At 54.1% G+C, this 13170-nt stretch overlaps 1 protein-coding gene across 2 annotated transcripts in view; it reads right to left on the reverse strand.

Annotated features, from left to right (window-relative positions):
* The window catches only part of RNF40 (ring finger protein 40), a 29592-nt gene that overhangs the window by 14724 nt on the left and 1698 nt on the right, over positions 1–13170 (reverse strand). Inside the window, exons 5-20 of one of the 2 annotated variants that reach the window (XM_010972446.3) lie at positions 12698–12904; positions 12026–12147; positions 11752–11898; positions 11580–11654; positions 10680–10799; positions 10406–10585; positions 10075–10210; positions 9102–9223; positions 8587–9014; positions 8382–8499; positions 8110–8259; positions 7721–7933; positions 7516–7641; positions 6245–6385; positions 6060–6161; positions 2853–4111 (exon numbers count right to left, since the gene is read on the reverse strand). In XM_010972446.3, the coding sequence (XP_010970748.1) occupies positions 3935–4111; positions 6060–6161; positions 6245–6385; positions 7516–7641; positions 7721–7933; positions 8110–8259; positions 8382–8499; positions 8587–9014; positions 9102–9223; positions 10075–10210; positions 10406–10585; positions 10680–10799; positions 11580–11654; positions 11752–11898; positions 12026–12147; positions 12698–12904 (2564 nt within the window). In that variant the 3' untranslated portion in view covers positions 2853–3934. Of the gene's footprint in view, positions 1–2852; positions 4112–6059; positions 6162–6244; positions 6386–7515; positions 7642–7720; positions 7934–8109; positions 8260–8381; positions 8500–8586; positions 9015–9101; positions 9224–10074; positions 10211–10405; positions 10586–10679; positions 10800–11579; positions 11655–11751; positions 11899–12025; positions 12148–12697; positions 12905–13170 lie in introns of those variants that run through there. The other variant, XM_045508303.2, reaches the window with a different exon arrangement.

Consider the following 13170-nt stretch of genomic DNA (forward strand, 5'->3'; position numbering starts at 1 on the left):
TGTTCTCACTCAGGATGTAGCCCATGAGCCCCCAGTGTATGAGAGAGTGAGGCTAAGAGAAGGGCAGCCATTTGCCTAAGATCTACTGCAAGGTGGTGAGGGAAACCAGAATGGCCAGGAGCAAGCTCTGTACCCGACCAAGCCTGTCCTCCCCCATCGCTGGGCCTGCCTGGGCCTGGCCTGGGCTCCTCACTGTCTGGGCCAGATGGGGTTGCTCCACTGAATCCTCAATGCAGGCTTGCCTCAGCACTATCTCTTGGGCCGAGATCTGGCTATGGCCTCTAAGTGGCTGCTTGAGATCAACACCTGCTCTAACCTGTTGCCTGCCTCTGCCCCAGTCTGCTGGGGGCCTTCTGCCCCAGCCAGGAAGCTGTCTCCCCACCTTCCCTTTACCTCTCTGATCCAGGCTCCCAGGGCAGGCTCAACTGTCTCTCCTTCCCCTTCTCCATCTGGAAAGCAAGGGGTGGGGAAGTGGGGAAGAGAAGAGGGACTTGCCTTTCACATAGAGGTGAGTAAGGAAGGCTGTTCTCTCTTCCCTGTGTTTCCAGCCCTGGGGACACTGAGGGACGTCAGCACAGGAGTCATCAGTAAAGTGAGGAGGCTACAGGGGAAGAATAAGCACTGGAGCACATTGGTACATACTTACCAGAAGGGGCTGTGGACCCAGATGTGATGCCTGCAGTGGGTCGGGAAACTAACTGAGGAAGTCACCTGAGGGTGAAGGCTGCAGGAACAGGAAACAGTATATGTAGGGGCCAGGGTAGAGTGGGGGATAGAGGGTGCATAAGATAGGTGTGGGCTTAGAGCACTGAGGGATGGGAATTGAGATAAGGTAGAGAGCACAGGCTATAGAGTGTGGAGCATCTTGTTTGAGTAACTTGGGGAAAAGGGCACCATTGGGGGGATTTTTAAGGAGAGTGGCATGATCCTAACCTCCAGCCATGAATGGTGGTTATTTACCAGGTCTGGAGCGCAAGAAAGAAGTGGTGCTGGAGGAGTTGGGCCTTAGCATCCTAGCTGTAGCCATGGTCCTGGATAAACACACCCAAGGAGAGAGTTGGAGTAGAAAGGAGAGGATCAAGCTTGTGGATGCAGAAAAAGGGCCAGCAGAAGATAATATGAGGAAAACCAGTAGAGTGTAGCACTACAGGACCCAAGGGAAGTTTTAGAGAGAGTGGTCAACCTCAAATGCCCCACTGAACCCTGTGGCCAGTTAGACAGCAGCCTTCATTCTGGCTAAAAAGGTACCTTTGTCATTGAGGCCAGTATCTGCTCACCCTCAGAGGCCAACCAAGGTCAGCATTGGTCCAGGAGGACCTTTGGCCTGCCCATCCCAAGGGCCCAGGGTATCACAGCCACTGAGGGAGGGCTACAGGGGTTTGTAAAGGATCAAACATCCTGTATGGAGGGACCTGACCAGCCCCTAAGGCAGATCTTCCCAGCAATGGGCGGTCTAATTGCAAACAAAGATTTATGGAGAGTTTACTCTCTTACTGCAGCATCAGTGCTTGATGTTCCTACTCAAATTCTGGGATCTTTATCGCACTCTCTTGGGCTCCAGCTTGAGAAAATGGTTCGATGCTTACTTTATTAAGCGTGGGAACTCACGAGTTTTTAGCTCCTCTGGATATGGAGAGGTGTTTGGGGAGGTGATGCAGTCACTTGCATTACTAAGGAGCCCAGTGAAGGTGACTCCTGGGAAACAGGGCAGTGCTCACAGAGGATTGGCTGACCCCGACCGGCTCCCAGGCGCAGCACTCCTCTCAGAGACGGACCGCATCTCTATGATGCAATACGCTGCGTTTTTCCCAACCTGACTACCACTGCCCGGGGCCGCGGACACTTCCTCGGCCGGATGCCAACCCCCGCCGCGGCCAGAGCTTCGGCAAGCGTGCCCACTGCCGCCAGCCCTGCGCCAGAAGTCACCGTAGCCCGAGTCTCCGCCTCCAGTCCGACCTGGTCCAGGGGCTGCGGACCCGCCGAAACTTTGGGCACCAGGTGGGGCCCTAAGGCGGACAACGCCGCGAGCCCCCGCGAAGGTGCTACCGCCGATAAAGCTGCGGGAGCGCGCAAGGGCATGACTGCTGACAAGCCGGCAGCGGCTCCCGTGGCCATGGCTCCAATTCCAGCTCCTGTTTCGGCACCAAGCCCGGTCAGCACCGGCCTGAGCGCGAGCCCCAGCGCAGCCTCGGTGAAGGCTCCGCCCGCGTACCCGACAGAGCGATGAACCCACAGCGCCATTCGACACACGGTTCTCGAAGACATGGCTAACAGCCAGCACAAGTTGCAATGAAGGAAGTCACCCGCTGAGATGTCCTGTCTGTCCGTCCGAGGGGGAAGGGGCGGGTAAAGCCGTTGGGGAGAGACTGGGTCCAAGCCTGCCTCTGGCCAGCACAACTGGGAACTCGGCTCTTACCTCGGAGAATCTAGTCAGCCGGTGCCAATAAGGGACTACATTTCCCAGGATGAACCTCGAGGCTCCCAGCATCCCTGTAGCCAATGACTGCGGGGGGGGGGGGGAGCGTGGTGAGCCCGTGAGGAAGCGGCCCGCCAAGTTGTGACGATGCAGGGAGTGTCAGCCCCTCCCCGTGGGAACAGGAGAGGTCAGCGGGCTGCAGCGGACTGACCACGACACTTTCTCCTTGTAGACACGCCCCTCCCAAGGGCCCAGTCCGGGAAACCAAATGGCAGTTAGGTCTAAGCATAACTAGTCGTTGGAGGCGGGCAGGACCAGGGTATCTCATTTGTGCAGGCCCTCCAGGTTCACATGTCAGCCAGGGGAGCTTGGGGAACAAGTTTTAACAGCCAAAATCCAGGACCACATTTAGGGTAGGAAGCCTGGCTACTAAGACTATAGGCTGAGTTGGGCGTTTATTCATAACAATTAACAGCCTATACAAGACATTTCTAGAGCAGGGGCTGTGGGTCCGAGTGGACCCTTGCACCTGTTCAGCAGCTCCACCTTCCAGGTCCCTGTGTACTGCCTTTACAGCCCATGGAGTTTGCTTGGGCAGGCAGCACAGGAAGCATCGTGGGTACAGGCTCAGTCACAGGGTGTTAGGTGAAGCTCTTCTACCTGGAATGATCGGAAGTTGGCCCAGCAGCCAGTTTTTCCCTTTCCCTCCTGGGAAGTTATGCCCCCACTGCAGTTAATAAGGCCACCAGGATGAAACGGTCAGGGTTAGGGACCCAGCAGAACCTTGGGAAGCATTGAGGTGGGTGTAAGTGGGCCTGTGAGCAAAGTAGAGATTGGGAGGGGTCTGATTAGAATAGAAACTGATGAGCTTGGTTCAGCACTCCCAAGATGAGGGCAAAGTGACTGCAGCAACCTCAGAGCTTCCCAGAGGAAGAGGATGGTGCCCTCACCAAGGGGGTGCTCTTAGCACACAAGACCAGACCAAAACCCCCAAGGAACTCCACAGGAGGGAAGCTCTGCCCAGGTTTGGGGAGCACTAGGTAAAGGAAGTTTCCCTGGGCCCCAGGGCCCAGTCTTAGGGCAGCGAGCTGGGGACCTAGCCCATCCCTGGTCCTCACTTGTGGGTAAGCAGGTAGTGAGCCTTCACTTGTGTGAGAAGTCACAGCCCGGAGAATTTCCTTTAGGGCTGAGATGGGCCTGTGGAGACAGTTGAAGAGTTGGGGCCAGCTTCCAGGAAGTTCAGCTGAGTGCTCTCTCTGGGCCCCTCACAGCAGACCTTTCCTGCAGGGTGAGTGCTCCCTAGGCTGGGGCTCTGACCTTGGGGAAAAGGTGGAACTGAGCTTGGCTGATCCCACTCCCACTAGCATGCACTGGGGCCCCTGAACCAACTATGTGGGGAGGGGATAGGCCCACAAGGTCCGGAATGGAGAGTGGGGGCCCCTGGGTGTGGGGTGGGGAGGGACTGGAGGCACAGCCCCCAGGGTCCACGGGTGTTCCAAAGTCCCCTGAGTTACAGGTTCAGCTGATGTAGACACGGTGGAAGTCGTGGGCACCAAAGGCTGCGTTGCACTTGGGGCACTTCCTCTGGCGGGCCTCATAGCGGCCCCGCACACACTCGAAGCAGAAAACGTGGAAGCACTTGGTAAGGACTGCATCCTTCTTGCGGGTGTTACAGCAGGGGCAGGTCAACCGCGCCTGGGCCGGGCAAAGGCATCAGCTCGGGAACAATCCTGACAGTGCCCAGATCCCAAGATGACAGCAAGAGGCAGTCCAGACTAAGCCCACCACACAGCAGACTGCATCTAACTCTCACCATGACCCTGGGACGTGAGGATGAACACTCTCCAGAGGAAACTGAGGCTCAGAAGCTGAGGTCTTGAAACTACGAAGTAGCACAGTCTGGACTTGAAAACCCAGGCAGTGATGGCCAGGGGTCAGATGTCCCCTCTTAAGGTCAATGACCCACAGGCTCCAGCCTGAGCTCCTCTGCCCTGTGGTTCCATCTCTTGCTGCTCTGGCCTTCTCTGGCAAAAGCCCAATCCTGGCTTAAGCCAACAGCCTACCTTCTCCCCACCTGCATCTGCTAAGTCACAGCTTGGCATGGCAGTGCCACTAGAAACCTGCTGTTCTCAACACTCAACTGGATCCCTCCCTAGTACTGCCCAGAGATCCAGCTTTGGGTCCCTGGATTCATTTCTCTCTGTTGAGGGTTTACAAATCTCCCCTATTCTAAAACTTCCCACCTGCCACCAGTTGCCTCCAACTCCAGACAGGAAATTCCCACAACTCAGCATTCCCCAACATTCATCCTCTGCCCTGTTTGAAATCCCAGCCCAGACCACCACCTCAGCAACTCTCTCCAAGCATCGCCTCTTCCCTAGCTCTCAGAACCCATCAGCATTTGACAGGCTCCAAACTCTGTCCCTTCTCAGAAACCCTTCCCTTCTCCCCATGGATGCCTTCAGCTGTCTGTGTCTCTTCAAGGCCAAACTGCTACAAAAGGTTGTCTATTTACTGACACACCCTCCACTCTCTCCTCACTCCAGTAGGCGAGAGTCCAGGTGACCTGACATCCATCTCCACCCAACATCCATTCCCACCAAGACTGCCAAATACAAGAGGCGTCTTTAATCACTTGCTTCATTTGCCTTCTGGGCAGCTCAGACTCAGCTCAGCCCTGCCTCCTTGAAAGTCTTCCCCAATCAACTCCCTCTAGATCGCTCTCCTTCCCCCTGAACCACAGGCTTCTCTTCCTCTGCCCATCATTTAAGCTTTGAGGTTCCTCAGGGAGAGTGACCTCTGTTCCATCTCGTACCGCAGACCCTTCCTGGGTGACCACATGTGGCTTCCACCTCTGCCTATGCAGACAATTCCCCAAACCCTTCTCCAGATCAGCCCTTCTGCTTTGAGTGCCTTCCCAGAGGGCCTCTCAAAAAGTCCCGCAGGCACCTTATTCTCAACATCCTTGAGATGTCACTATTTGGTTTAAAACCCTTTGATGTCTCCACATTGCCTAAGGATAAGTCAAGTATCTCAACAGGGCTTACCTTACTCTTCAGGATCTGACACTGCTCAACCCCCTCCAGGCTTGTTGCTGCCCACAAAATCCACATTCTGACCTTCAACTCTAACTGTCCAGTTCTGTCTTCCAGCACACTTCTCTCAACTAGAGGCTACCACCCCTGCCTTTCCCTTTGCTGGAACTCTCTCATCCCTATTCCTCACAGCTAACCCTGACTCATTCTTCAGTTTTCCTTTAGATGATATTCCTTCCAGGAAGCCTGCTGACCCCCAGGGCTGTTAAGGGCCTCCCCTGAGTTCCCACAAACCCCCTGGCCTCTGTCATCACACTGCTTATCACTCAGATGAGAGAATTACTTGGCTCCTTCTCCAACAGACTGTCAGTTTCAAGAGATCTGAAACCAGGTCTAGCTCCCAGTGCTCCCACACCTAGGCAGGCACTTTGCCTGGCACACAATATGCATACCCTATTTCATCAGTTGTCTTGATTCTCTAAGATGGGTTCTGCCCACTTTTTGCTATCCTACCTTAATTCCAAGGTCCCCAGCCTACCCACTGCAGCTCTCACCAAATTCCTAAGATTCCTAGGTCAATGGAGCACAACCCAGCCCCACAGCCCCACCTTGTACTCCTTGATCTCCTCCTGGAGAATTTCATCAGCATCTGCATAAACCTCCACCTTCCTCTGCTTCTCCAGCTTGCGCCGCAGCCGTGAGATGTCCTCCTAGGGCAGGAGAGGGGCTAGGCTGAGTGAAAGGGTCCTCGATCTGAACCGCCTGCCTCCTCCATCTCTAGACATTCACCCACCTGAGCCCTCTTGAGGTTGAAGCTCTCTTTCTCACGAGCAGCCCGGCTCTCTGCCAGGCAAGGCTGGATCTCTCGAAGCCGAGTCTGCACATGCTCCAGCTGCACCTTCAGGTCCTCGGCCAGCTGGGCCGCTTCCACAGCCTAGGTGGGTGGAATAGGGAGGGCCACCATTTGCCTGAGCCTGGGGAGTCAGGCATGTGGAGCCACGGTCCAAAGACACTTGCGTCAAATGTCCACTGATTCCTGCTCTCGGAATCAACTCCAATATCTTCAGTGGAACTGGTCCTGCCTCCTGACCTCTCAACCCTCACCTCCTCCTATTCTGTCTCATTCCTCACCTCCTCCTATTCTCTCTCATTCCTCACCTGCATAATGTTCCCCTGAAGAGCTCAGGGCTCTTCTCTCTGCTCCCATCAACTCCCCCAAGACACATACTTTTTTCCTGCAACTCCCCCAGGACTCTGCTCAAATGTCATCACCTCTTGTGAGAGGCTCTATTTTTCTTTCACACACCTCAGTTTCCTTCCTAAGACTTGCTGTGATCTATAATCATGTCTTTTTATCTATAGGATTATTGGCTTGCTATCTGCCCCTTAAAACTGGGAGTTCCCACTTCCAGCAGGACTGTCTCGCTCCCATGGTCTCCCTAACACTCAAGGACGTCCTGGTATATAACAAGGGCATGACTAATGCTGCTTAAATGAATGAATTAAATGGAGAAAAAAGTTCAGTAGGGGGAAGAAGATGAAAATCGGTATTAATCTTAAGCCTTTACCCTGAGCTGGAAGACTGACATCATAAAGATGGCAACACAGGTCATTCCTGACTCTGCTCCCCCCTCAAAAGAACAACTACCATGAGCTAAACGTTTCTTAGGCTTAATACAACTACGTGGCAGGGACCACCATCCCATTTTACAGGTAATCAATGTAGTGGTCAGGACGTGGGTTGTGGAGCCAAGGAAGCCCAGGCCCAAATCGAGTTCTACTTTCTTCAACAAATCAGCTACCTCTCTGAGACTCAGTTTCCTCACTTGTGAAAGGTGAACAGTAACAAAAACTACTGTGAGGTTATTGAGACTGAAGTGTGACCAAGCACAGTAAGTCCTCCACATAGGGTCCGGAACAGAGTTAAGTGTCTGAGATGTGAGCTGAGAGGAAGCAGATTTGGGATTAAGCCCAGGTCACCTCCTTCAAGTTCTCTAAGCAGAGTCAGAAAGTGAGGCTGTGAGCCAGCATCCCAGTTTGCTGTCCCCTCAAGTCTGGCCTCACCTTCCTCTTGTTGAGCTCCAGGGCCTGGCTGCGCAGCGTCAGCTCCTTCTCCACACCCCCGAGGCTACCCTGCAAGGCCCGCTCTTTTTCCTCCAGCTTCTGCACAGTTAGCAGCTGGGCATCCACCTGAGGACAGGAGTGGGGACTCAGTGCTGGGGAGCCCCAACCTCTCTGGCTGCACCCTAGACGCCCAGGACAGTCATACCTGGGACTTGAGGCCAAGAACCTGCTCGCCCAGCTCATCCTTCTCCTCCCGCAATAGCTTATGAATCTGGTTGGCCTTGATCCGCTCTGACATCAGCTTAAAGTTGGCATCATCCTTCTCCCGCAACTGCTGTAGGAGCCGCCCGTTCTGTTCCTGCATGTCCTCAAAAGCCTGGCCTGTCACATCCATCTCTGACAGCAGAGCCTCCTCCTCCTGCAGCAAGTGCGCAGGGACAAGATAGAATGTGGCAGATGGACAGGATGACCATGGGGAAAACACAGGAAAACACAGCTAAGCAAAGAACCAGAGTGGACAGAGGCCATCTGCTAGAACAGGAGGTTTAGGGAATCCCAAACTTCAGAAGAAAGGGGACCAAAAGAGGGTCACACCTGCTTAGTGGCACCCAACTTGCGCTGCAGGTGTTCTATCTGTTCCTCTGCCTGCCGAATGCGCCGCAGGGCATCCTCATCCGCAATCTTCTTGCTCTCCCTCCGATCCCTCTCCTCCAATTCCCGGATTCGGCTCCGTAACTCATCAACCTATAATCACCCAAAGGAGGGAGCCCTCAACACTGCTTCCTGCTGACCTAGGGCTCTATACTCTAGTTAGAACCCCCTGAGGCAGCCTCTCTGCATGTCCCACAGGCCCTACCTGCCCTCACCTCAGCCTTGGCCTTGCGTTCAGCTGCCATGAGCTGCACCTTATCCCGCTGCTCCTTGGGTGCTGACTTATACATGTCCAGCAACAGCTTCATCTCCTTCTGACTTTCCTGGGCCTTCCTAGGGGAGACATAGGAGGAAGGTTTTGGTGAGCAGGGTTGGAGGCCACTCGGCAGGGCTGGGAAAGAGAAAGGAACAGGGCCTCACTTGAGCTCTGCTCGGAGACCTTTGAGGAGCTCTGATTCCTTCCTCTTGGCCTCCTCCACCTTGGCCTTCTCCCGATCAGCCCTTGACAGAGCTGAGGCTACTGATGGGGGTCCCAGGCCAGGCCCTTCCCGCTCCCGAAGCTCCCGCTTGGGCCTGGCCTCAGGTTCTCGGCCCCGAGAGGAGGGGCCCTGGGCCCCGGGGGTTAGGGCCTGGGCATCTTCCTCCGAGGGGACCAGGTCTTCCTTCTTTGCTGAGGAGGTAGTAACAGTGGTGCCAAGCACTGAAGCCGTCTCCTTTCTGGCATCAGGAGCACCAACAGGGCCTGGCCCACCCTCTTCTTTCCCTGGGGCTGGGGCACTGAGGCTGGAGTCCTCTGGGTGGCCCAGGCTGGGAATGGAGTGGGTAGAGCCACTGGCCTGGGCCCGGAGCTGCAAAGCAGAGAGAGAACAGGACTGAGGCGAGATGCTGCTCCCTGGGGTCGAGCCGTGGCTTTTCCCAGGCAGCACCCTCCTCACCTTGCCAATCTCAGCTTGTACTTCCCGTAGCTTCCGCTTGTATCGCTGGGCATCCCCCTTTAGCTGGTGGTTGTGGTTTTGGAGGCTGCTAATCAGATGGCGCATCTCCCGGTTGATGGGCCCTAGAGGAGGATGGGGAACGGAGGTTGGACTGGCCCCTGGGTTAGGGGCCCAACCCTTCAGTGGGGGAAGAGGCAGGATCAGAGACATCACTCTCATCATAAAGGAGAGGAACACTGAAGCCTTATATATGGAGTATGATCTCATCAGAGTAAATAACTGAAGGAAATTCACCTAAAAGTAACTTGATACAGCCAACGTGTGTTATCTCTGCTAAAACAAATTTTGTGAAATATTTCCAGATTTCCCTCAAAGGAACACGTAACTAACTGTACGTGCACAGAAGGAGGTTAGTCCACTTCTTCTGGCCTTTTGAATAAATATCTTCTTAGTCACATTTCCCTGGCCTCCCCATTCAAAACTGCAACCCCTTCCTTCAAATACTTCCTATCTTCCCTCCCTGCTTTATTTTCCTTAGTATGTTTGTCATTACCTGACACACATGTTCTATTTTTCCCTCCTTTGTTGCCTGTCTTCCCCCACTGTCACAATGCTCCAGAATAGCAGAGATTCTGTGTTTTGTTCACTTGTATAATCCCAAAACCTAGAACTGAGCCTGGCTCATAGGCAGTGTTCAATAAATCTTTGTAAAACAAACAAATATCTCAGAGAGGCACCATGAGACCAGAGAACCATGGATGTGGCTGACAGCTCATGTTCTCCATCTGCCACCTCAGCCGGCTGTAACCCTCACTGTCTCTGAGCCAGGTGCTGTGGTCCCTGTTTTCCATAGGGAGAAGAGACTCTGTGAAAGGAAGGGACTTAACCTCTTGCATCTGGACAGGCATTTGGCCACACCAGGGCCCAGCAATCCCAGATAAGGCCCCACCTCAACCCTGTCCTCACCACATACCCGCCTGCTCGTTGGCCGCCAGGTTCTGTTCAAACTCGATGCGCAGCATCTCGTACTCCTTGCGTACCTGGGCCAGCGTGTCCTCCAGCTGGATAACCTCTGTGCGCAGCTTCTTCTGCAGCCCCAGTTCGTCGCTCTGTGGGATGAGGCAATAAGGACCCACAAACCCCTTAGCTGCAGCAAGCTCCCCCAACTTTAGGCCTCAGTGGCTTAGGAAGACTTTATTCCCAAGGCAGGCACAGAGGGCCTCCAATACCCTTGACCCAGGAACAACTGGACCCTAAGGGTCTGGCCCTTACCTCTGGCCCCCACCCCTGTTCCAAGGCCATACCTCCATGTGTTCAATGTGTCTCAGGTGGGAATTCTTAGTGGCTAACAGCAGCCCCCGGGCCTCGTCCAGCTGGGTCTTTACTTGCAGAGACTCATTGTAGAGCAGTGAGAACTGGGCCTGCAGCATTCGGTACTCCCCTGTCTCCCGTACAACCTCCTCAGGAAGGCTCCGCAGGGCCACCTAGGGGCAGAGATGCCAAAGGTGATCAGCAAGAGCATTCAGAGCTCAACTCTATCTTGTGGGCCCAGGCCCTCTCAGCTCCACGCAAGCTTACCTTGAGGCGCTCATTGGTCCGCACAGCGCCTTGAAGTTCAGCCTGTAGCTTCTCCAGCTCTGCCATGCGGCTATTGGCCAATTCCTGGTTTTCCTCCAACTCTGCATTCAGCATCTCAAACTGTGGAGTGGGAAGGGCCATGGGAGGCAGGCCAGGCCAAGGAGTATGCTTCCCTCCATTCCACCATATGCCCCACCCAAACTCCCCTATGTAGAACAGTGATGTATTCTGAAACCCCAAGGACAAGCCAGGCCCAGGCACTTCCCTAGGGGCGCCTGGGCAAGTGGGAGAAAACTCAATACTGCATGGGCAGTGCTGGGAACCAACGCTTAGAACTGACGGGGTCAGGGAAGCCTTCCTGGAAGAACCGAAGAGCAAACAGAGTAAAGGGAAACCAGGCACAGTGACCCCCACAGCACCAAGAAAATGTGCAACGACCAAGAGGTGAGAGAACAAAAGCAGGAACAGGAACAAGACAGTGACTGTGAGGTCCCTTCTCAACTACACAGGTGGGAATACCAATTGATCCAACATACCCTGACATCTCTTTTCTAGAGGTACTTTTTGGTTTTTTTTGTTTTTTGGCACTTCCAGCCAACTGATATACTATTTTATCTAGTTCTTGTCAGTTCCCCAACTAGAACCTAAGCTTCAGGAAGAGTTTGACTTTTGACTATCTTATCCCCAGTATGTCTGCTTCTTGGCACAGTATCCAGTGCTAAGTGTTCAGCAAATACTTACTGGATATACAAAGGAAAGAATTAAACAAAGAGCAGGGTGAGTGACAGGGAAGGGCCTCAGAGACCACAGCTGGATGTCTGTCCTTAATTCTGAGGGAAACTGCAATGATGAGTTAGAGAAAAGGTTGTAGGAGGGACTGGGAAGAAAGCCGCTGCTCACCTTCTGCATGCTGAGTGTTATCTGGCCCCCCTGGAAGCCAGAGGAGCTCCCAGACACATAATAGCCAGAGTTGAGCTGTGGAGAGAAGAGACAGACACATGGGTGTGGAAGGGAGAAGCGAGGGCCCCAAGTACCCTGCTCTGGCTCCATCTGACCCAACATCTGAGCCCACCTGCTCCAAGGCCTCTGCCAGGTGCTTATTGAGCTTTTGCTCACGCTTGCGCAACTTCTCAATGTCCCATTGGAGGTCCTCTACCGTTGTCTCCATCTCCAGCACTTTGGTCTCTGCAGATGTCACTTTATCCTGTAGCTCAGAGTACTGAGGACAATGTAGGAGACAGATGCTTAGACGAGGGACTTGGCTCCCTGAGATCCTTGGGTGCCCACCTAATCCAAACCCTGCCCCGGTTCTTTCTAATCCCACCCTGCAAAAGCCCAATTCTCACCTCCAGGGAGATGCGGTGGTGCTTCTCCTGTAGCTGGGTGGCCAAGTCCTGTAGGCGCCGGTTCTCACGGCCCAGCTCCCGGGTGCGTGCCCGAACTGCCTCACCAGGGGGCTCACTGTCCCCTGGGAAGGCAGGGCTTAGGTAAGAGCCAAGTCCAGGGCAATGGGGCAAAGTACTAACTCATTCTGGAGTCTGCTATGTGCCCAGTGTGATCCAGCTGTCTTTTCTCATGACAAAGCCAGGAGTCTTTATCCCCACTGTACAAAGGAGGAAACAGCTCAGAGAGGAGAGCCATTTGCCCAGAATGCCCAGGAAGGACTGACAGCACTAAGGCTAGGAGAAGTATGTCTGCCTACAAAGCTGGGGCACTTATTGCTATGCCTTGTGGATCAGCAACATCCACCAAGATTTGCACGAAGTGTTCCCAAGAGGTCTCCAACCACATGGGGGAGGCACCCTAAACATCAACAACCCCTCCCATCTGTCTCTCTAGACTTCAGCTTCAGGAATCAAAGCGAGAGCTCCCATCTACAACCTAACCCTTCCCCTGAGAACATGGCTGAGTTATTCCTTGGGGAATTGTGGCTGCCTTTGGGCCAGGGGGACTGAGGAAGTACCATAAAGATGCCAATGGGGACGGACACCTCTGGGGTAGGTGCACAAAGCACTAACCTCGGCTGTATACTCGCTGACAGAGTTCCTCCACCTGGCGCTGTAGGCGATCTGAGGCCTCGACGACACGGGACACAGCTGCCTTGGAGAACTCCATTCGGCCCTGCAGCTGCAGCTCCACCTCCTCACTACTGCTGGCGCCTAGTGCCACCACAAACGCCAAAGCTGGCTCGCTGAGAGGGGGCCGCAGCTGTATAGGCAGGGGCTCTGGGAGGGATGGACAGACCCTCATGAAAATAACAGCCACAGTTACCACCACTTTGCACCAAGTTCCAGACCCAGCCCTTCAGCTCTCTATGGCTTACCGAATCAACACAACCAATGTCTGTCCTACAGTGTTACCCCATCTTAAAAGTGAAGCAACTGAGGTTCAGGGAGGCAAAGTAATCTTCCCAAGGCCAGAGAGCTCCCAATTCACTTCCTCAGGGAAGCCTTCTCTGCCTTACTAATCCTGCTCAGTCTACTGCACACAA

This window comes from Camelus bactrianus, chromosome 18 (assembly GCF_048773025.1).
Source record: "Camelus bactrianus isolate YW-2024 breed Bactrian camel chromosome 18, ASM4877302v1, whole genome shotgun sequence".
Lineage (NCBI taxonomy): Eukaryota > Metazoa > Chordata > Mammalia > Artiodactyla > Camelidae > Camelus > Camelus bactrianus.